This window comes from Rhizophagus irregularis, chromosome 11 (genome assembly GCF_026210795.1).
Source record: "Rhizophagus irregularis chromosome 11, complete sequence".
NCBI classification, from domain to species: Eukaryota; Fungi; Glomeromycota; class Glomeromycetes; order Glomerales; family Glomeraceae; genus Rhizophagus; species Rhizophagus irregularis.
Genome location: NC_089439.1, coordinates 3,219,859 through 3,243,893, shown reverse-complemented (window position 1 = coordinate 3,243,893; position 24,035 = coordinate 3,219,859). Strand labels below are relative to the sequence as shown.

Sequence of the window (24,035 nt, the reverse complement as noted above, 5' to 3'; positions counted from 1 at the left end):
TTTAAATTATTAAAGTATTTCCATTGTTTTTAAAGTATTTCCATTATCTTAATTTTGTATCCATTTGATCATTATGAACTCCTGAATTATATTAACGTAGTGATCAACAAATTAATCACTTGACACCTCAGATCACTTGATTTGATTCAATTTAGTATCTTTCAGATCTTCATTTATCCTTAAATCTCGTGACTAATAGTTTAAGGTCATTACGGACCAATTATCCTTGATTCTCATGACTAATAGTTTAACGACTTTTCGGTCCAATTATTAATACAACTAAAAATAAATTACAATTTTATACACTAAGACTAAATATAATACTGCGCCTCACAATTAATAAATTTATTATGTATACTACGGCATTACAACTATCCCCCGCATGAAAATTTAATGCCCTCATTAAATTTATTCTAAGAATCGAACTCGTGTCTCGAAGTGGTAGGTGCGAATTATACTACTAAATCAAGCATGCGTTGTTACTTGACTTAGCTGCGTCCTGTGGCTGTTCCCGTGGTTTGTCATGTGTTCTTTTGAATTTCACAGTTTTCTTGTACCGGATTTCACTTAGGTCTTTCTTTGGAAATTTTCATTAATTTTTCCTACTTTTCCAAAATTATTTTTATGTCATGTGATTTTATTTCACATGATTATAAATTATCTTTATTTTTCTAAGTCCATTGATGATGGTTATCATTTACTCATCGGTGTATGGTAAGTCTTTAATAATTCTCCATTTACAGGTGTTTTCTTGATTACACCCTTAATATCTTTAATTTTGTAGGCTCCATTTGGTAGTATTTCATGAATGTAAAATGGTCCCAACCATTTTGATTCCAATTTTCCCGATAGTTGTTGTGCTTTGGCTTTATCATAGAGTAGTATTTTATCTCCAATTCCAAAGGTGTGTTCTTTGATTATTTTTCTGTCATGATACTCTTTTTGTTTTGTTTGAGATTTCAGTATTTGTTCTTTGGCTTCATGTCGGATTTTTGGTAGTTCTTCTAATAATCCAACTATTCTATCACTTAGGTTAATTTCTTTGATATTTTCATCCATTATTGTCCGTACATTTCTTCCGTATGTTAAATAAAATGGTCGAATTCTTGTTGAACTATGCTTTTTATTTCGGTAAGCAAATAATATGGGTGCTATCCTTTGATCCCAATCATCTTTGGTTGATAATTTTGCTAATGCTTGACCTAATGTTCGGTTGAATCTTTCAACAAGTCCATTTGTCTCTGGATGATAACTTGTAGAAAAATTCCATTTAATTTTGAATTTTTCCATTAATTCTTTAATCATTTCATTATTGAAATGACTTCCTCTATCACTCAATATTTTCATTGGACATCCATGTCTACAAATGATGTCTTCATAAATAAATTTTGATACTTCTTTGGCAGTTGCTTCCTTTACTGCTTTGGCTTCTGGCCATTTTGTAAAATAATCCATTGCTACTATGATGTATTTATTACCATTTGTTGTCGTGTTCAATGGTCCAACAAAGTCAATCCCGATTTGATACCATGGTTCTACTACTTTAATTGGGTGTAATTCATTTTTCCCTTGTGGTTTTCCTCTTCTTTGACATTCATCGCATGTCCTTACATATCTTTCAACATCATTCAGCATATTTTCCCAATAATATTTATCTTTTAAATTATCATAAGTACTTTTGATTCCCATATGTGCCGATAATTCATGACTGTGAGCTAAATATAGTGCTCCCATCTTTTCAAAGTCTTCTATTATTCTTATGTTTTTACCATTTTTCTCAATATGCTTTTTACCATCAGTTACTCTGATGTTATCCTTAATCTCAACATTTTTAACCTCTATTGGTGGTTTATCTCCATCTAATTCTATTATTTTATTATATACTCTTTCCCAATCTGTGTCATTATTTGATATTTTAATATTAGCATATTTTTCTCCTTCGTAAATATCTTGACATTCTTTAAATGATTTCACCATCTCCATATATCCTTCTTCATCTAATAATGGGTATGATGTTTTATGTCCTTGATCCTTTTTCGAATATTCTCTACCTTTGTAATTTTCCCAACATTTTTCATTTTCTAAAAATATCACTATTGATTCATCAATTATCCTTTTGTTCCTAAATACTTCCTTTTCTAATAGGTGGTTCTCATATCTTGTTATGTATCCTCTGTCGAATGATGGTGTTTGTTGATAAAAGTACTCACTATAGGGACTTTTATCTAATATTAACCAATCCTCATTATCATGTTCTTCCATTCTCCTGTTGATTTGTTCGACAACTTCCTTCCTGAATTCCCATTCTATACCTTTCTTTGGTATTTTATACTTATCATTGTCCTCTCTTCTCCTTTTAAAGGTGTTAAACCTCACACTTTGTCCTACTTTTTCAAATTCTTTTATAAGTTTATTTACAATGAATGTTTTTCCAGTACCATCAACTCCACATATGATTATTATTTTAGGTCCCATTTTTACATAATTCTGATAATTTTAACTTATTTACTCTACTTAATATTACCTCTATTTGTAATATTTCCTCTTGAGTTTCTAATATTAATGGTCTTTCTTTACTATCTTCAAAATTTTTGGTTTTGTATTTATAGTTATAATTTATCCTGTTTAATTTATTCGTTATACCTTCTAAGTTTTCGATTATATCCTTTATTTTATGATTTGTATTTCTTACCACTTGTTCCATTTTTATTTTTGAGAAGTAACTCTTTTACCCATCTATTTATATTATTCTTGATAAGGCATCTGCATTTTTATTTTCTTTTCCTGGTCTATGAGTTATTTCAAAATCATACTGTTCTAATTCCATGACCCATCTTGATCTCTTTCCTTTTGGTACTTTTGCAGTCATTAATCCCTTCAAAGCTGCATGGTCTGTTACTACCTCAAATTTTCTATTGATCAAGTATTTATGGAAATGTTGTATTCCCCATACAATTGCATAACATTCTTGTTCGGTTATTGGCCATCTTTGTTCTGTCCTGTTTAAACTTTTACTGGCATATTCTATTACATATTCTTGACCTTTATCATCTTTTTGAGCTAGCACTGCCCCTAATCCTATTCCTGAAGCATCTGTAATTAATATAAATTTCCTTAACCAATCTGGTTGTCTTAACACCGGTTCTTCGGTTAATTTCCTTTTTAATATTTCTAATGCTTCATGTTGTTTGATGCCCCATTCAAACTTTTCATCTTTTCTCAATAAAGATGTTATTGGTTTTACTATTTTTGAAAAATCTTTAATAAATTTTCTATAATACGTACATAACCCCAATATTGACCTTACACCCTTTATATTTATAGGTGCTGTTAATTTTTGTATCTTTTCAACCTTTCCTGGACTTGGTTTTAATCCATTTTTACCAACTACATGTCCTAAAAATTCTATTTCTGTCTTTCCAAATATACATTTCTTTAACTTTAGTATTAAACTGGCTTCCTTTAATTTTTCTAACACTAACTTTATGTGTTTTAGGTGGTCTTCAAAATTTTCCGAATATATCATTATATCATCAATGTATACTATCACAAATTCATTTAGGTACTCCTTTAACACTCTATCCATTAACCTTTGAAAACTTGCAGGCGCATTTGTTAACCCAAATGGCATGACATTATATTCATATAATCCTGCTGAGCATATGAATGCTGTTTTCTCAATATCTTCCTCAGCCATTTCTATCTGATTGAACCCTGATGCTAAATCTAGACTAGTAAACCATTTTCCTGAACTTATCCTTTCTAGTTGTTCATCAATCCTTGGTAATGGATATGCATCTGTTATTGTAACTTTATTTAATTTTCTATAGTCGATGCAAAATCTATAATTTCCCGACTTTTTCCCTGCTAGAGTCACTGGTGAAGACCATGGACTTCTAGATTCTCTAATTTTTCCCATTTTTAACATTTCTTCAACCTCTTTTCTGATGAATTTACCTTTTTCATCATTTTCTTTGTACCTCTTTTGGGCTATTGGTTCAGTACCCCCTTTTAATCTGATTTCATGTTTTACTAAGTTTGTCCTGTTATATTTTTCACCATCGTACTCAAATATATCCTTATATTTTTCTACTAATACCTTTAATTTACCTTTTTGTTCATTGGTTATGTCCCCTACTTTAAATTTTTCAGTAAATTTCTCATGGTCACTTTTGTGCTTCTTTATCGTCTCTTCAGTATCATTCTGACCAAGACTTATACTTTAAAATTTTCATCTTCCTGACCTTCATGGTCATCTTCATATATGTTATACAATTCATCCTGGTATAATTCCTCCAATATTTCCTCTTCATCAAATGTTTCTTCAAACCCTTTAATGGTCCTTTGTGTGTATTTTACTGGTATATCCATAGTTTCATCATTCATTCTAATTATTATTGTTTTATCTGTGTAATCTATATTTGCTTTGAACATATCTAATACTCCATTTCCTAACACAATTTCGTTTTTTCCTGAATCAATTACTTCAACCTTAATGGGTATTTCCTTATCCCCAAATTGTATGTATATTGTCGTGGTACCCCTAGATGCTAATTTATCCTCATTTATCATCACACATCTTACTGTACTCGGTTCCTCAATTTTTAGGTCCATTTCATCCATTATCTGACTAGTTATTACATTTACTGCTGCTCCTGTATCAAACATTACGTCCTTTAATTCTTGGTTTATTATTAATTTACCCCTTAATGCAGTTAAGTGTTCTGCTTCAATGTTGTTCATTGATTCTTGTAGTCAATCTGTTTGTGGATACCTTCTCATTCCTTCATAATATATTTTCCTTTGCTCTGGACTCATGTTTATAATTTGTGAAAAGGTTGCATTTGCTCTGGTATTTTTCATATCCTGTAATACGTTATATTTTGGTACATTTCTTTGAAATGCGCTTGTCCTATGAATACCTTCAACACGTTCATTTTTACATTCTGATGCATAGTGACCTTTTTGTCCACAATTTCCACATGTATTATTATTTCTTTTTGTTTCCTGAGCTTTTCTCAAACTCTCACTAGTAAATCCCCTTTTTGGTAATGCTGCTGCCTTATCCTGTTGACTGGCATATTTATCATTTCTTCTGCGTGCTTGTTCTCGGTCAATTTCCATATCTATATCTCGATCACTTGACCTATTTTTTATATTACTCCTTGTTTGTCTTGGAATATCATAAAAATCTTGATCAACATGGTTAAATACTACATCATTGTTTTGGTAATATGGGTCACCATAATTGTATTCTTGGTCATAATCATCTTGATAATCTTGGCCATCGTAATCGTATTGGTCATTGTAATCATTATAGTTATCAAATTCCATCGTATTAAATCCTCGATTATTATTTTGGTAATTTGGTTGTCTGTTATAATTATTTGATCTTCCATTGTAATTATTTGGTCCTTTATTATAATTTTGGTTGTTTGGTCTTCTATAGTTTGCTTGACCATTATTTACTCTACAATCCCTTGCATAGTGTCCTGGTTGTTGACATTTATAACATACTCGCATTGATTGTCCTTGTCTATTGTTATTTGGTGGTCTCCTTTGTCCACTAAGTTGGTTTGTCAATTTTACCTCTAATTTTTTAAACATCTCGGTAAGGTCATCCTCATAATTTTTCTCCAATGGTTTTTCAAATATATTCTTTGGCTTGTCATCTTGTATATCGATTCCTTTTCTTTGGGTACTAACTGATATACCACGTGTCTTTCTTATTAATTCATTAGTAGCTTCCTCCTCTCTTCTTGCTGTATTCACTGCATCATTTAAATTTGCTGGGTTTTGTCTTCTGACTTGATATCCCAATGTTGGTGTTAATCCTTCGATATAATTATCTACTTGTAATTCATCATCTAATGCATGGCCTCTGGTAGCTATCCTTAATATTTGTCTAAACCTTATCGTATATGCCTCAACATTTTCATTTACTCCTTGTGTTATTTTCCTTAATTCTAACATTTTCCTTTTTCTAACATCTTCCCTGGTAAATCTTTGTTTAATCCTATGTTTTAAATCATTATCATTATCGTTATCTTGCCAATTTACCAAATGACCATTGTTTGCTTCCTTCTTTTCATTATACCATTGTGCTGCTGCACCTTTCAAACAGGTAGCTGCCATTGCTGCTTGTCTAGCTCCATTTACTCCTGCTGCTTTTCCTATAGCAGTAAATGCTGTTTCAAATTGTCTTACCCAATCGTTTATGTCTTCTTCTTCCCTTCCATAAAATTGTGGCATACTAATTATTCCTCCAGCTACATTTCCTGCATCCTCAATTGCATTTGCTAATGGGTTGGCTGCGACTAATCCAGCCCAATTACCTCCTATATCATGTCCCGTTGCTGCTAGTAAAGCCGCTCTAAAATCTTCCCTTACTTCAGCTCTTGTTGCTCCCATAATTATTGGTACTATTGGTAGAATTGGTGGTATCGGTGGTGTTAAAGGTGTTTCAAATAAATTTTCTATATTATAATCAGATATTTCACTTTTATCCTCAGAGTTTGATTCTGAACTTTCACTTGAGTCAAAACCAGGTCTATTTATAATGTTTTCTTCATAAGGTTCTTCAAAATTTTCATTGTTATCGGTATCATTTGGATTTAAAATTTCTCCGTCTTTTCTAGATCCATCTGATTCTTTTTCAGATCCATCAGATTTTTCATTATCAGATTCATTTCCACTACTTTCACTATCCTCAATTCCAGCTTGCTGTTTTAGAAATTTATCTAATATTCGCCTTAAATTTTTCTCCATTTCATTTTTATTTCCTTGGAATATTTCAATAAATTCTTGATCCAATATTTCTCCATCAGTATATCCCATACTGATTAACCTCAATAACTCTCCATTAGTTATTCCTATTTTATTATCATCACATATTTGTTTTAATCTTTTAACCCTGATATCAATTTCATTTTCGTCATTTTCACAATCCCTACACTTGGTTTTTCCTTCGTCAAATTTATTGTTTATCCATCTTATTCCACATTCATCACAAAATGTGGTATTTTCATTTATCCATTCATATAATTTTATCCTTAATTCTTTGTCATTCGTATCAATTTCCTGGAGATATTTTTCCATAAATTCCGTTGTTAATATTATACTATTGCTTATCCTGAATTCTCTTATTCTCCCTATTTCTGACACATTTAATTCGTACCCTAGTTTTTCTAAGTCGTCCTTTAATTCTAATAATACTTCTTGTTCACAATTTTTACATTGTCCAATGTCTGCTATCATATCAGGTAACTTTCTATTCCTACAATTTCCACATATTAATGTTTCTTTTGTTAACCATTCATTTATTTCATCTTTTAATTTTTCATCACTTAGTCCCATTAATTCGAAAAATGTACCTAAAAAGTCCTCTGTTAATATCAATTCTATCCTTATCCTTAGGTCCCACATTCTTTGTATATCTTTGTCGGTGAACCTTCCACCCATTTCTTCAATTTTTCTTTTTAATGATTCCACTGTCCATTCGACATCATCCTCTATTTTTATTTCATAATGTATACTACCATCACTGTCCTCTAATTCATAACTTTCAGGACTATCACTTTCTGGGTCCTCAGGTTCCCTTGTAAATTGTTTGGTGTCAATAAATCTTTGTAACACTTTCTGTATCAATCTTTCCCAATCTTGTTGTTTTGGTTCTTCCTTTCCTAATGAGTTTCTGTAAACAATTGTATTCGTTAAATCAATTACTTTTCCTATATTTTCAGTTATGGTTTCTTCCATGTATAATAATTTCCTGAATATTACTATTGTTTCTGGTGTCGCATGGATTACTTCCACCCCAAATTCTAATATTGAACCGTACCATTCCCAAAATTTTTGAAATTTGTTTTCAACATCCCAATCTTCCAAAATATATCCATGTTCCATTATTTCTGGACATCCAATTAACCGGTCAAATACTTCATTTTCTAAATTTCCTTCAATACAATCCCTTACAATTACTACAATTATTATCCTTAAACCTTTTTCTTTCATTTTTGGTTGTTGTCTGTACCTTATTGATTCAATTATTCTATCTACTATATTCCTACATTTTCCTTTATGTATTGTATCCTCCCTTTCTCTATTGTCCATACTTAATAAATTCAATAATTCTTTATGTGTTACATTATTGTACATTAGTATTGTATCCTCAAATTTAAATAAAGCATCCCAAAATTTCTTGAATGCTGCTGATACTTCTCTTTCTATTGGATTACATATTTCACATGCTAAACATTCCTCTGGTTCTATCACTCCTAGGTCATGTTCTTGTTTATGGTTTATATATTCAGCGTTCCAAACATGGTACCATTCTATTTTTAATAAAATTCTCTAAAAATTTTCGCGTCTTTTACTTTTTATCCTTCTTTTATATTTTATTTGACCTATACTGGGCTTGCCTTTACCTCATTTGTTCATTACTGAGTATGGTAGTTTACAGGCTTGTACAAATAAATTTATATTTTTCCTTAAAATTCCCAACCTAAGGTTGGAGTGTGAATCCATATTTGATTTGTCCGATTATTTGTTGTATTTCCGGATTTGTCAATTTTATAATAGTCGTTACAAATGTTTCCTTTACTCTATATATCTTATCTTGACCAATTTCAGTAAAAAGTTTATATATTTTTATAGCTCCTTGCATCCTTTTCCTTAATGCTTCCTTTTTCTTTTGTTTTTCATCAGTACTTTCATTAACTATAAATTCCATCATTTCATCATATAATTCTTCTCTAGCTGTCTGGTCTGGCTTTGTTTGATTTATTCTTGCTTTAATTTCTCGTTCAAAAATTTGTCCAATATTGTACCATATTAAGATGTTTTTACCATTTGTATTTCCAAGACTGATGTATCTTTCTACTAATTTTTCAACATCATGAATTTCTACATTTTGTATTTCTGGTATCAATAGGTCTTCCACATTTACCGGTGTCAACAATTCATTTATAAATCTTTCCACTTTATTCTCACTTTTGGTCCTTTTCACATGTTCTCTATTATCACAGGTCAAACATCTCTTTTTTTTTTCTTGGGTGGTCTAACATCATAGATGGTCTTTAGACTGATGGCCTTATTATCTTCATTATAAATTTTTAATTTAATTCCTTTTCCTTTACACAAATATTTTTCTGAATCCTCTTTGGTTAAATTGATTTTGTATTCCATTTTATGGGTGAGAGATCGAATTCCTCACCTTTTTATAATTTTCCTTGAATATATTTGTCCAGCAAATATTATTTTTATTTTTGTTAACGTTAATCATGATTTTCTTGGGTACCCTCACACAGAATTGTTTTTGAAAGTTCACACAGAACTATTCTCAATTGATCACACAGAATACCTCAATTGAGTTCACACAGAAAAAGCTCACACAGAACTATTCTCAATTGATCACACAGAAAATCTCAATTGAGTTCACACAGAATTATTCTCAATTGATCACACAGAAAACCTCAATTGAGTTCACACAGAATTACCCTACCATCGTATTTATAGTGTCGGTTTTTGGGTACACTTTTCATCCTTAACTTAACCTCAATTATTTATAAAAATTATTTTTAATCCTTAATTCATGGAACTCATTTACAATATTCTATTAAAACCCCTTCTAACTTGATTAGCCTCGCATTTCCCTTGATAATCAATTACTACCATACATATTTGGTTCATATGTATGAAAATTATTATAATAATAATTTTTCATTGACTTATCAGCCGGTGGTCAAGTTAGATCAAAAATTTAATTTTTAACATTATCTCTTTATACGTTTATGATCATACTTACCCAAATTAATACCTTTTACCTTGGTAACCATTATTTTCACGTATCCTTTAAAATATTTAACTTTATTTTATTAAAATTTAACGTTAATACACCTTAAATTCTTTTTAACCAAGACTTAGAACTTTTACTTTTATAATTCCTTAACTTCGTTGATCCTTTATTTGTAACTTCTAATGATCACGTGGGGGTGATCATTTTCTTTTCTCAGAGATCCTGTACTTATAACCTGTAGTGATCATGTGAGGATGATCACTTTTCCTTTCTCGGAGCATGCACCACTTGTAAAACCTAAGCCCGTGATAAATCACGTTGCCACCTTAGGTATTAACAAAAATATCTCTTTATTAATAATATAAATAAATACAATAATATGCTTGGTTTAATAACATTGAATAATAAAATAAATAATTCATAACAAAATTCGTCCAATTTTCTCTGTCCTTCCCAAAAGGTGATCTTCACGCCTTTTTATGTTTGTTTTTGTGTAACTAAATTCATAATTTCGATTCATGGATTTAAATTATTAAAGTATTTCCATTGTTTTTAAAGTATTTCCATTATCTTAATTTTGTATCCATTTTGATCATCATGAACTCCTGAATTATATTAACGTAGTGATCAACAAATTAATCACTTGACACCTCAGATCACTTGATTTGATTCAATTTAGTATCTTTCAGATCTTCATTTATCCTTAAATCTCGTGACTAATAGTTTAAGGTCATTACGGACCAATTATCCTTGATTCTCATGACTAATAGTTTAACGACTTTTCGGTCCAATTATTAATACAACTAAAAATAAATTACAATTTTATACACTAAGACTAAATATAATACTGCGCCTCACAATTAATAAATTTATTATGTATACTACGGCATTACACCGGTTCCAACCTCTAATAAATACCTCGTGAATACAATCTGAGTAACAATAAAATCGTATGAATCATTCTATTTTGTGCCACAATTAAAAGTTTATAAAGATCATTTTATAATTAATCATGATGTAAAGTGTACTTTTTTTGAATTTCTTTTGTTTTACTAAAAAAATCTGATAATGATTAAGGAGCAAAAGATTTTAAGAAATTTCCAATTTCCTTGTGAATATTTTGAAATAATAATACATGTTATTAATAGACATGTCTCAATTGTATTAAGATCCCTTAAAATAATAATAATGAAATTTAAAGAAACAAATTAAATGCCTCGTGAATACAAACTGAGTAACGATAAAATCGTATGAATCATTTCTTATTTTGTGCCACAATTAAAAGTTTATAAAGATCATTTTATAATTAATCAGAAAATATCAATACCCTCAAAAACTCTTCCAAACTTCACATTACTTATCAATTTACAGAAATATCTTTAAAATGTTAGTGTCATTCAATTGTTCAGTTCTAAGCGACACGTTTAACCTTATTGACTCTTTCTTGGTTAACTTTAATAAAGAAAATGATGAAAACATAATTGCCAAGCTTGGTAATAATCATTACGACTTTAAAGATTTCAAAGTTGGTCACCTCAAGGATTATATCTGCGATAGGAGAAAAGTTGCTGATTCTGATAGACACGCAGTGAAACTTTGGAAAGTTGACGTCAAAGATGAAAGTGACATTAAAGAAAAACCTAAAGAAGATGAAATGAAACCTAGACTAATGTTTAAGGACTATTTTCAAGATGAATTAAATGGAGTTAAATTTACAATGTCTAATATCCATGTCATTGCCATCATCCCCAGTAAGTGTCTCCCCATGTTTTACCTCTCGAACAAGAAATTTGCAGTAACAAATATCGATTTGGTCTGATCTCTTTTTTTTCGCGTTAAAGCAGATCCCTCCCAGCAAGGCGTTACACAAAGTACGGTATCTCTAGTTAAATATCCTGTCTTGTTTTAGTCTTTGTATTCTAACTCGCCATCTTTAAAATGTTAGTGTCATTCAATTGTTCAGTTTTAAGCGACACGGTTAACCCTCTTGACTCTTTCTTGGTTAACTTTAATAAAGAAAATAATGAAAACATAATTGCCAAGCTTGGTAATAATCATTACGATTTTAAAGATTTCAAAGTTGGTCACCTCAAGGATTATATCTGCGATAGGAGAAAAGTTGCTGATTCTGATAGACACGCAGTGAAACTTTGGAAAGTTGACGTCAAAGATGAAAGTGACATTAAAGAAAAACCTAAAGAAGATGAAATGAAACCTCGACTAATGTTTAAGGACTATTTTCAAGATGAATTAAATGGAGTTAAATTTACAATGTCTAATATCCATGTCATTGCCATCATCCCCAGTAAGTGTCTCCCCATGTTTTACCTCTCGAACAAGAAATTTGCAGTAACAAATATCGATTTGGTCTGATCTCTTTTTTTTCGCGTTAAAGCAGATCCCTCCCAGCAAGGCGTTACACAAAGTACGGTATCTCTAGTTAAATATCCTGTCTTGTTTTAGTCTTTGTATTCTAACTCGCCATCTTTAAAATGTTAGTGTCATTCAATTGTTCAGTTCTAAGCGACACGGTTAACCCTCTTGACTCTTTCTTGGTTAACTTTAATAAAGAAAATAATGAAAACATAATTGCCAAGCTTGGTAATAATCATTACGACTTTAAAGATTTCAAAGTTGGTCACCTCAAGGATTATATCTGCGATAGGAGAAAAGTTGCTGATTCTGATAGACACGCAGTGAAACTTTGGAAAGTTGACGTCAAAGATGAAAGTGACATTAAAGAAAAACCTAAAGAAGATGAAATGAAACCTAGACTAATGTTTAAGGACTATTTTCAAGATGAATTAAATGGAGTTAAATTTACAATGTCTAATATCCATGTCATTGCCATCATCCCCAGTAAGTGTCTCCCCATGTTTTACCTCTCGAACAAGAAATTTGCAGTAACAAATATCGATTTGGTCTGATCTCTTTTTTCGCATTAAAGCAGATCCCTCCCAGCAAGGCGTTACACAAAGTACGGTATCTCTAGTTAAATATCCTGTGTTGTTTTAGTCTTTGTATTCTAACTCGCCATTATTGATACATATAGATGGGGTCAATTGGAATGACGTTAATTCGATTTACAACTGGATGATGACCTTGAAGCGTCCCCCTAAAACTGTAGTACCTAAAGTATGTTTTTGTTTAACTTGTTTTGTTTTTTTCTGTTTCTGGTTGCGCACTAATTTATATATTCTATCAGTTGGTGAGTACATCAGGTGCCGACTTTCCTCTACAAGGCCGGGAGGAGACAATGAAAATATTAATGGAAGGCAACGGAAGTCGAAATGGAATTTGCGAAAGATTTACAAAACGCAATGAAACAGACCGAAATATCCACCCTATCCCCATATTGGCTAATGGACCAGGTACTGGCAAGAGCCGATTCCTACAGGAGATTCCAACTTTATTACGTGAACAAGCTGAAAAATACACGAATGACGATGAACTCTTGAATATGATCAAAGACAGGATGTATTCCGTAAATGTTACCTTTGGCAACGGTACTCCTGCAAAACTGGATGATGTATTTTTTGGCGAAACATCAGTCGCATTGAGAATTCTTTACGAACATTTTATCTCCGGTGGAGCTTATGACTATGAAAAATTTGTGATGATGTGTGGCGAAAATTGTAAAATCAAAATTAGTGGTGCACTTGAGATTGTTCTCAAGGATGTTGACACTGATATTAACATAATTATCCTCGGCATTGATGAACTAAATAATCTTCACAGCTTGTACGATAGGGATTTATTTAAAAACAATCCACTTCGTTCAATTATTCATGCTGTCGGAGGATTAAATTGCCTTGGCAAAAATATATTTCATGTACCAATCTTGGCCGGAACAATCCAAGGTCCTCTTGAAGAAATACTCAAAGAATCAACTTATCGTTATTTACAACTACCACTTCGCCTTCTTCAAAGTCGGGAGGTACAGAACATTATTGAGTTTGTCTCTGAACGTTATTCTTTAGGAGATTATATCAACAGTGGTACTTTTCGTCGTTGTATTAGCGACTTTGGTGGGCAAGTTCGGGCTCTAGAAATTTTCTTTGAAGATTTGGTGAAGAAATTTGGGCGTGGAACAAATAATGTGGATTATGTACATTGTATTACAAATGTAAAGGAAGAACTTATGGATCGATACAAGTTTAAGCATTTTGCTTACACTGTAACTCCAGCAATTGCGCATGCCATCCTTAATATCCCTGTGTCTAAACATAATGTAGCTGATAAAGATGGGAGAGTATCCTATATTGACCTCTCATCAGAAGGTATTCTAAATTTGGAAAAAGTAGCCGACAGCGCTTCCTTTTATGTCCGCATGCCTTATATATGGATTGCCATATTAACATCATTTAACAAATCGTGTGAATTTTGGGAAGTTATGATTAAGCAAGATTCTCATGTTTTTTGGGAAAGCTTTGAATTTTTCAACGTGAAGTTTTGGACTTTACGGCTTACACTTCTTTCAATCTTAAATAAAGACGTAACAATAAAAGATCTCTTCAGGGGCGCGTATGGTTTTAATGAATTTGAGTTTTTAGAAAATCAAGAATATAAGTTTAAGCTCCTTGACGAAAGTTCTATAAAATATCAGGAACTTAAACATCGGTATCCTCATACATCACAGAATGAACACCTGTCACCTTGTACCGTATATAAGAATTGTAAAGGAGCTCCATTTGATATCTTTTTTTTCATTAATAATTGCCTTTTTGCGATCCAAGTAAAGTCTTCAGACGCCACAACTAATCAACCCCAGACTTTGAGCAAGAAAATAATACAAGATGAGTATGAGAAGACTGAAAAGGCATATAAGGAATTAAAGGCAAAAATTCCTGAACTTAAGGACTGGATGCTTTTCATATGCACAAACGGACCTAAGACTGAAGATGCTTTGGACTTATTACAATCAAATTGTCTTGTAGTATACAAAGCGAATTTTAAGGATTTTTATGGCTATACGTATTCTAGTCGTGCTGAATTTTCTGAAGGTACGAGTTAATGACTTGTGATTTAAGATATCTTACTGTTATGTAACCTTTTATTATTGTTTCATATAGCCAATGATAAATTGGACGCTAATACTGCTTCGGAGTATGAACTAAGAACCGTTGAAATGATGGAAGAAGAAACTGCGCATGAAATATGTAACAAAAGGCTATACAACGATGAAGATGATCTATATAGTAAAGTCAGTATGAATGAACAAGCAAAGAAAAGGATTAAGGTCGTAAAAAAAAATTAATAGTGGGAAGTTAATTTCTGCTTCAATCAACATTCTTGCATTTCTTTGCGTAATAATGGTGATAAAACAATTTCGTAGTTTTTAACTGTAACGATTTCATGTAACATATTTTTTAAAAGTCTGCAATATATGAAAACTTTATTTTTCAGAATAGAGTATACAGTATTTTACAAAGAAATAAATTATGTAATGCGAGTTCCTACGTCATGTTATTTCTTTGCTCCTACATTTATGGTAAATTTTTACGGCTATCGCCAATACTGCTAACTACGAGATTCATTCATTCGGGAAAATATTCACGATCAAAAATCACGTGCGCATTACAATTTGTAACTCCGAATAGATCTAGAATTTACTGAGATAACTTGTTATAATTAAAAAATTTGGCTGGCTTCGGTATACCAGATACTGTATACAGTATACTTGACCCGCTTCTTACAAATGATGAAGCATTAAATTCATTTCCTTTGATTATCCAATTCAAATGGTCACTATATTTATTCAAATTTATGCGCTCCGATCTTGTATTAAATATTTTATTATCAAATAATTTTTCTTAGAAATTTTAAATTTCTACAGATATGTAAATAAATTAAATTATATTTTCACTCCAAAGAAATTGATAATGTCAGAATTAAATAGTGATATTCTTTATTACGTCTTTTAAGAACTAAAAGACTTAATTAATACCAACTAAAATAATGAAAAAAATCATAAAAAATCTCTACATTCTTGTAAACTTTAGCCTGAACTGTTACACAAACAAGCAAAATAATATCCAAAATCACATACACATAAGAAAGCAGCCAATCTAGAAAGTTAGTGTCGTCCATATTAGCTATTTATAGACAGAGTTTTTTTAAAAATTACTTATTATTCATGTAGTAATATAAATAATTTAAAAAATTCGCATATTATTAATTATAGATTTAAAGATTAAGATGATTAAATCACGAAAAAGTAATAAATATATCGCGTCAGTTGTATCTGCAGTGTTGATCATATCTGGATGGGATGATTATTTATACTAGTTATTGTTATATTGTATATTTCAAGCAATTGTCCATTCAGGAATCAGGACATTGGGATTTAGGATTCAAGAAATTGGACTTCCGGAAATAAACAGTGATTCGGGACTAATTTCAGCAAAAGTCATTCAGGATATGGTCCGACAAGGTATTACCTGACAAATAAAGAATTAGTGCTAAGTCGCGCTTCTTTTATGTTTACAATATTGGTGTAATATTATTATATTATATTATGAAAATATGCCAACGATAAACCAGTAAGATATAATTTATTTTCAATAAATTTTATTAGAATTGCAAAAATATAAATAAAATCTCTCTCGTAAATAGTTAGAATACTTTATGGCTTTTTTCTCAAGTTTTTCATTCTAAATCTTCTAATTTACTTTGTGCTTTTTGATTTCCTTGTTCAGCAGATAATTTATACCAATGGATGGCTTGATTTATATCTTGCATATCTTCGTACCAAAGTGCAACATTATATTGAGCCACATCATTCCCTAAATATGCTGCTTTTTGATACAAATCAACCGCTTTTTGTTTATCAATTTCTGTTCCAATTCCATCATTATAACAGTATCCCAACATTACTATTCCATCCGTATTTTCTCTTTCAGCCGATTTTTTAAATAATTCAAATGCTTTATCATCATCTTTTTCAACACCATCCCCATTTATATACATGCGAGCAAGATTATGTTGTGCTATATTATTTCCTAAATTTGCAGCTTTTAAATATAATTCAAATGCTTTTTGTTTATTAATTTTTGTCCCAAATCCATTATCATAACAATATCCTAACATTGTTATTCCATCTGAATACTCTTTTTCAGCAGATTTTTTAAATAATTTGAAGGCTTCATAATAGTTTCTTTTAGCACTCTTTTCATCCAGATAATAAAGACCAAGATTATACATAGACATTAAGTGACCATTACTTTCAGCCTTTTTATACCAATAAACAGATTGTTTTTCATCTTTTTCAATACCTATTCCTTTACCATAAAAACAACCAATCTTAAATTCTCCTAATGTAAAATCTTGATCAACTGTTTTTTTATAATATTCAAAAGCCAAAGTTTCATTTTTTAAAGTTCCAATACCAAATTCATAACATCTTCCAACATAGTATTGTGCTAATGTATGATTATCTTTTGATGCAATAATAAATGATTTAAATGCTTCTTCATAATTTTCATTTTCTATAGTAATTCCATAATAATTAAAATATCCAAATAAGAAAATAGAATTTGAATTATTTTGAATATCCTTAAGTAAATCATAAATTATTTGTAAATTTATATTATAATAATTAAGATAATCAATAATAAGTTTTTTTACTATATCTGTATTTTTTCCTTCATTTAGGTTTTTAAGAATAAGATCAACCATTTCATCGATTATTTTGTTGAATTTTTCTTCTAATAAAATTAATGATTTAGTTGTTTCTTTTACATTTATTTTATCAAATTTTTGAATGATTTGAGATGGTTGATTTGAAACAAATATCATTAATTTTAATCTTTCAACCACTTGATTCATAGTTGGACGATTATCTGGTTCACTATTCCAACACTCTAAAAACGGAATATTAATATTTTTAAAAATGAGTTTTTTTAATAAATAATTAAAAAATAAAATTATTATATGAATTATAATTGAATTTACCAGTATATAGATTAACGTAATCGGAAGGTGTTTCCGGAACAATCTTTTCCCTTAGACCTTGTGAAATTTCTACAGCTAAATTGATATCATATGGATTGTCTTCGGAATAAAAAGGAGGTTTACCACTAGAGATCTCCCATAAAATCATTCCTACACTATAAACATTGCTCTTCTTATCTAACGACGGATTTACTTTATTATCAATACTTTTTCGTCTATCAAATCTTTTTGGATCAATATAAGGAATTATCCCTATTGATTGAAGTTTGGATATTTCTTCAATTCTTTTCGATAATCCAAAATCAGCAAATTTGATAACATTTCGACGAACCAAAATACTATTGGGGTGCTAACATTAAATAAATGAATAAATATAAATAAAATTATTTTTTATAATACAATAAATATAATTAATAAATGAATCGTTACCAAATCATGGTGTATAATTCCCTTATCATGTAAACATGATACGGCATAAGCCAATTGAAGTGCCAGGTTAAATTTATCATTCCAAGTGAGTTTAATCGAATTTCTCTTTAAATAGTTTTGTAGAGTACCACCATTAGCATATTCCATTACTAATAAATATGGTTTTAACTGATCATTCTGATTTTCTAATTAAAAACAAGAAAAAAAAAATTTTTTTTTTAATAAATAAAGTTTGTAAGAAATAAAATTACGAAAAGTACTAAAAGTAAAATTATTAAAATATTTATTATACTGTACCTTGAGTGATAGTTGTAACACCATAAAGACGAATAATATTATCATAAAAATCAACTTCACGATGAAGTTTAAACTAAAATAGAAATTTATATTAAATATACATATAAAAGAACGTAGGTTTATGCTTAGTACAATGTGTATTATATTATAATTACCTCACAAACAATCTCTTTAATAATTTTATTATTAAAATTATAAAATGATCTCAATACTAAGTGTTCACGAAAATTTTTCCAATTTGCACGATAGAATTTTCCAATTCCGTCGGAACCAATTTCTTTAATGTTCTTAAAATGTTTATATTCATAAAATTTAATATGTTTTTTTGAAATAGCTTCCTCAATCCAATTAATCCTCTCATTTGAATTATCTATAGCTTCAATTTCGGTACTATAAGACATGATGATTAATATTTTTGCGAGAATAAAACTTTTATTCTTTATTTAAATATTAAAAATAACGCAAATATAGCAAAGATATGTGATCTTCGAAAATAAACGATTCTTTAGTCCGATGTACAAAAATATGTAACACATCGGGTTTCTTCAAAAAAATCCTTTAGTCTGATGAACAAGAATATGTAACACATTGGTTTCCTCAAAAAAAATAAACGATTCCCCTTTATTCTGATGAACAAGAAAGAATAATGTAACACATCGGTTTCTTCAAAAATAAACGATTACCCTTTAATCTGATGAACAACACGTCGGTTTTTTCAAAAATAAACGAATCCCCCTTTAGTCTGATGAACAAGAATATGTAACACGTCGGTTAAAATTTTTTTATTTGGGCAAACGTGTACACAAAATTGATTAACTGTTAATCACACTTTTTAATCGTTAAATCTTAAGAAGTATTGAAGCGAAGCGCCATAATTTAAAAGCGGTTCTAAAGTGATTATTCTACGGTTAACGAATTCATTGTAATGCGGGCTGACAATCTAATCACATCATGTGATTTGTTTTGAGTAAATGAAAATACATATTAGTGCACGTCGAATAAATGAATATTTATAAGTGGCTGTGATCACCATGCACAAATTTTTTTCTTTCTTCTATCGTAAAAAAAAAGAAAAATGGCTAGCCCGGATGCTTGGGATTTTCCAAAAAACCCGGATATTTCGGATTTTCCAAATGACCTGGATGTTTCGGAATTTCCCAATGATACGTCTTTCAAAAAGAATGAAGTAAACTTTTTCAAATATCCTCAGGAAGTTGCTGATGATTTTGAAAATTTATTTAAAACTAAAGAAGGATATGACGTTATTTTCTACGTTGGTAAAGAATTAAAAGAAATGCATGCGCATTCACTTATTTTACGTGCTAGGTCACAATATTTCCGTACCGCAACAGATTGGAGCGTGAAAGAAAATGGAAAATTTATTTTTAAAAAACCCAATATTTCACCTCGATATTTTGAAATTATCTTAAGGTAATTCATATAAAATTATTTCTATTTATATAAAACGATATATTTATATATTGCTATATTTAGGTTTATTTATTGTGGTGAAGTCAATTTGACGAAACTACAGGGTCTTGACATACTAAACCTTTTGATTGCAATGGATGAATTTAACATTCCAACGTTAATAACTTGCGTTCAAAACTACTTGATTGAGCATCAATATAAATTTTTACAACAAAATCCTTCGGAAATTCTTGAAATGGTTTATCAACGTAAAAATTTTACGGATTTATGGAATTTTTGTCACAAAAAAATTTGTGAAAAACCAGAAATATTATTTAATTCTGATAAATTTACTAGTTTAAAAGCACCCTTATTAGAATTACTCTTAAAAAGGAATGATTTGTCATTAGATGAAATTGCTATATGGGATAGTTTGATTAAGTGGTGTTTGGCTCAGAATCCTTCTATTCAACGAGATGTTAAGAAATGGAATAAAGATGAAATCACGATTATGGAGAAAACTATTTATAGATTCATTCCTTTAATAAGATTTTATCATATATCATCGGAAGATTTTCTATTAAAAGTATACCCATATAAATTATTATTACCCGAAGATTTAATTAATAACATACTTACTTTTCATATGGCGCCAAATAAGCAATCAAACATGAATACACAACCACCTAGAAGTAAAACGGACGTAAGCGGAGAAAGCAGTGAAAGCAGTGAAGAAAGTTTATATAATTATCCTGTACCCCCTCCTAAACCAGAAAGCAGAGGAGTAAATTTATATTATAGGGATAAGAGTGATAAGAGGAAAAGTTTAAAGAACAGATTAAAAGATTTCTTTTTTAGTGAAGAACCAATCCAAGTTTGATTAACCAATATTAGCAAAATTAAGTCCACTGCTATATTTTTATGATTTGTATCTTTATTCTAAATTTTTATTTATTAAAATTTTTATGTACGTATGTGTATAAATTTATGCCTTTTTTTAATTAATTAATAACGTTCACCATTAAATTTTTTCTACCATTATCTTATGGTAGATTTTGAGCAATATTTATTAATAGCGTCTGATCACATACACCAAACTTGATACATAGCTACGAGAAAAAATTATAAGAACATTGAAAATTCAATAACAAGAAACAAATTAAAGTAAATTCTCTTACGATGTCATCCAAAGACTAGTATTATACTGATTCACCATTAATAACTCTAAAGAAACTCTCCTCATGCAGCGGATGGGGCCATACTGTTTACCATACTTTACCGATTTTATAACCTGAAACTGGAACTAAGTTTTCAAAAATATTATATCCAAATGAATCATAATTGTGAAAAAAAATGTTTTGTTACTTAGAAAGGCCATACAAAGTCTGTGGGTGTTGGATTTCGGATAATTATGATAATTATTGTTATGGAGAAATTAATTAAAATTTTTATTTCTCAAAAAAATTTATAATTTCCATTGACTATAATCTCATCTTTCGGCGTAAATTTACTATTACAATAATAGATTTTCACTCATAAAATTCTTTGCATAAATTATCGTTGCAGTAATAATTAAAATTTCTACCAATACACCAATCAAAATTTCACCCTGATTTTTGCTTTAAAACTTTCAGTTAGAATAATTCAATCCTGAAATTCTTCGGAGTGATAAATATTTGTTAAGCCATCGCATTACGACATCTTTGCGAAAATCATTTTGACCTTTAACGTTTACGCCATTTGCTTTCTCTGACGCTCTAGTTACATAATTTTTACATGACGTCATAGAGAATCGCCAGTAATAAGCCACTTTAATCAAAAACTCGTACATTTTTTTCTACAAAAGTGATTTTTTTTTCTGTCCCAAAAGAACTTTCCTGTAAGCTTTCTTGATTATTTTAATTACGCAAAATATTTTGTTTTTATTCCTTTACGATATCATATTTTCTTTCACGCGTCAACGTTTCTTTTATTAGCTAAAGAAAATCATTCTATTAAATCTATTTAAAATGGATAAAAAAAACACACAAACAAAACAACAAGCTACTGAAAACTCTACTTCAGATGCCAGACGTACCAGACATTCTACTCGAATTCAAGAACGCGCTATGGATGCTACTGCGGTTGTATCTCATAAAGCAACTATATCAGATGTTCCTAGGACTAGACGAGCTGTACGAAGTACTTCTACTTCTAATTCTTCTAAGAGGAAACATGAGGGAGTTAATGAAAAAGATAATACTGCTAATGCAACAAATACAAAACGGTCTAAAAAATTTAAAATTACTGCCTCTTCGAGCAATCTTATTCCTAAACAACCCTCTACTGCTATTGTTCAAGAAGCTTTAGTAGCTTCACTGGTCGTAATTCAGGATACAGTCCCTCGAGTTACTAAATATAATAAAATGTGAATGAAAACTACAATAACTACAATAACTATTGTAATGGCAGATGATTCATTTATTTGTAAAAATGACTCAAATGACACAATCAATAAAAGCCATGTTATTAGATTATCTAATGTTATATTCTTAAGCCTTGAATTATCAAACAATAGATAATATCCTTTTAAAGATTAAGTAGTAAGGAAGTACGGTAATATATCATAAGTAGCAAGGAAAGTAATTGCTTATTAATTATAGAAATAATGTTATGAATAATGTGAATCAAAGATGCAATCATTTAACAAAATTTATATAGGCAAAGTTTGATAAAACATGTGTAGCAAGAGATTTAAACTCTGATATTAAATATATTTTAATTTGTTGGCTAGACTTGCTAAGTGAAGATTGATTGTTGTTAAAATATCTTTGCATATATTCATGACAAATGTACGAAGTGAATAAAGTGATATACCTTTTTTTTTTTGAAAAAAAAAGACGGATTATAAATTAAGAAATCATATTTTATAGTTATAGTACCAGATATTTAAGAAAAAAAAAGAAATAACTAGTTTTCTATCAGATAACCTTAATATATTAAGCTGAAGTACCCATCGGGCCAATAAAATACAACCCACTTTTTTCTTATCAACAATAATAATAAAAGAATAATTAAAAGAATAAACACTAAAAAATATAAAAAATACAGCTAAAGATTGATAAATTGACAATATTAAACCAATGAACAACTTCTTGCATGAATATGCTTATAAAAATTATTCCAAACTTCTGTACCAATTTTCTTGGCTTCGGAAATATATTCTGCTTCCCATTCATTATCTTTATAATATTGCAACTTTAATCGAGGATCCATCACTATTTAGTAATTAAGTATAAAAATAAATATAACTTTTTAAAATTATGAATTATAAAAGCATCAGCTTCTGCACATATATTTTGCGAAATGTTTATCATTTACACATTGAAAATTATGATGAGCTTCCCATAGAAGTTTGTACATCATTGGAATTTCGTCTTTAAAAATATAAAATAACAACTTTTAATATTTCTAAAATGTATTGCTATAGACAAGGTGGTATTTCTTCTGGGAACATGTTGACCTATTGTTATTAGTCTTGTACCGGACGAAATCATCAACATTCACCAAAATGGGAACTTCTATATCCTTCTTGTCTATAATGGTGTACGTCATTTTTGATGAAAGTCTTGCAATTCTTGTTCTTTTGAATTAAAATGTGGTAAGATTGACATGAGCTTGCGTCTGCTATTAGCGTGAATCTTTTCACATATAGTTATAGCTTTCTGAAGCTCCTGACAATATTTCGTTTCTGCTACATTAAAATTGTTTTTTCTATTTCGATGCTCGGTAGGTAAACATTGGGAGCCATTTTTTGAAATGTTTTTAATGATATAAAATTCTTTTGTCATTCAATACACATAATTGAAATTTTATATTCTAAATATTTCATGCATTAAAGGATTTTCTAAATTAAATGCTATCATTAAATCATTCACTTGTCATTCTGTGTCACTGAACGAAACACTGATATTTAAGGAAAACTATTTTTCTTTTTTAACTTAATAATTTTTTTAGTCAGTTATACCTCATGACTCTCCTGATCTTTCTTCAAATTCTATTTATCAATTCTAATTCATAATACTGTTCATTTCCTTCACTTTTAATTAAATACCACCATCTAATTTATTCTGATAATAATATTGTAAGATAATCTCTTTCAGAGCAACTT

At 29.8% G+C, this 24,035-nt stretch overlaps 5 protein-coding genes across 5 annotated transcripts; 3 read left to right on the top strand and 2 right to left on the bottom strand.

Moving 5' to 3' along the window:
• Positions 1-2,464: 2,464 nt before the first annotated feature.
• On the bottom strand, positions 2,465-2,704 carry OCT59_003184 (uncharacterized protein; the record flags this gene model as incomplete). The annotated part of the gene is made up of 1 exon (XM_066145450.1): positions 2,465-2,704. The coding sequence occupies one exon, from the start codon at positions 2,702-2,704 to the stop codon at positions 2,465-2,467; it is 240 nt and encodes a 79-aa protein (XP_065996173.1).
• An 8,476-nt stretch (positions 2,705-11,180) lies between these two features.
• Positions 11,181-15,053, top strand: OCT59_003183 (uncharacterized protein; the record flags this gene model as incomplete). The annotated part of the gene is made up of 9 exons (XM_066145449.1): positions 11,181-11,547; positions 11,638-11,667; positions 11,742-12,101; positions 12,192-12,221; positions 12,296-12,655; positions 12,744-12,773; positions 12,849-12,931; positions 13,002-14,799; positions 14,869-15,053. 9 exons carry the CDS (start codon positions 11,181-11,183, stop codon positions 15,051-15,053), a joined length of 3,243 nt encoding a protein of 1,080 aa, XP_065996172.1.
• A 1,391-nt stretch (positions 15,054-16,444) lies between these two features.
• Positions 16,445-18,876, bottom strand: OCT59_003182 (uncharacterized protein; the record flags this gene model as incomplete). Its single annotated transcript, XM_025325785.1, has 5 exons — positions 16,445-17,658; positions 17,750-18,098; positions 18,179-18,363; positions 18,476-18,548; positions 18,631-18,876. 5 exons carry the CDS (start codon positions 18,874-18,876, stop codon positions 16,445-16,447), a joined length of 2,067 nt encoding a protein of 688 aa, XP_025179461.1.
• Positions 18,877-19,531: 655 nt separating this feature from the next.
• On the top strand, positions 19,532-20,888 carry OCT59_003181 (uncharacterized protein). Its single transcript, XM_025330327.2, has 2 exons — positions 19,532-19,906; positions 19,970-20,888. The coding sequence occupies exons 1-2, from the start codon at positions 19,551-19,553 to the stop codon at positions 20,763-20,765; spliced, it is 1,152 nt and encodes a 383-aa protein (XP_025179462.1). The 5' UTR covers positions 19,532-19,550; the 3' UTR covers positions 20,766-20,888.
• A 1,006-nt stretch (positions 20,889-21,894) lies between these two features.
• On the top strand, positions 21,895-22,296 carry OCT59_003180 (uncharacterized protein; the record flags this gene model as incomplete). The annotated part of the gene is made up of 1 exon (XM_066145448.1): positions 21,895-22,296. The coding sequence occupies one exon, from the start codon at positions 21,895-21,897 to the stop codon at positions 22,294-22,296; it is 402 nt and encodes a 133-aa protein (XP_065996171.1).
• Positions 22,297-24,035: the final 1,739 nt, after the last annotated feature.

What these genes read in the sequence shown, in the direction of transcription:
- OCT59_003181 (XM_025330327.2), top strand. Translation starts at nt 19,551, where the DNA reads ATGGCTAGCCCGGATGCTTGGGATTTTCCAAAAAACCCGGATATTTCG. An exon ending in TATTTTGAAATTATCTTAAG is followed by an intron (nt 19,907 to 19,969) that starts GTAATTCATATA and finishes TGCTATATTTAG; the next exon opens with GTTTATTTATTGTGGTGAAG.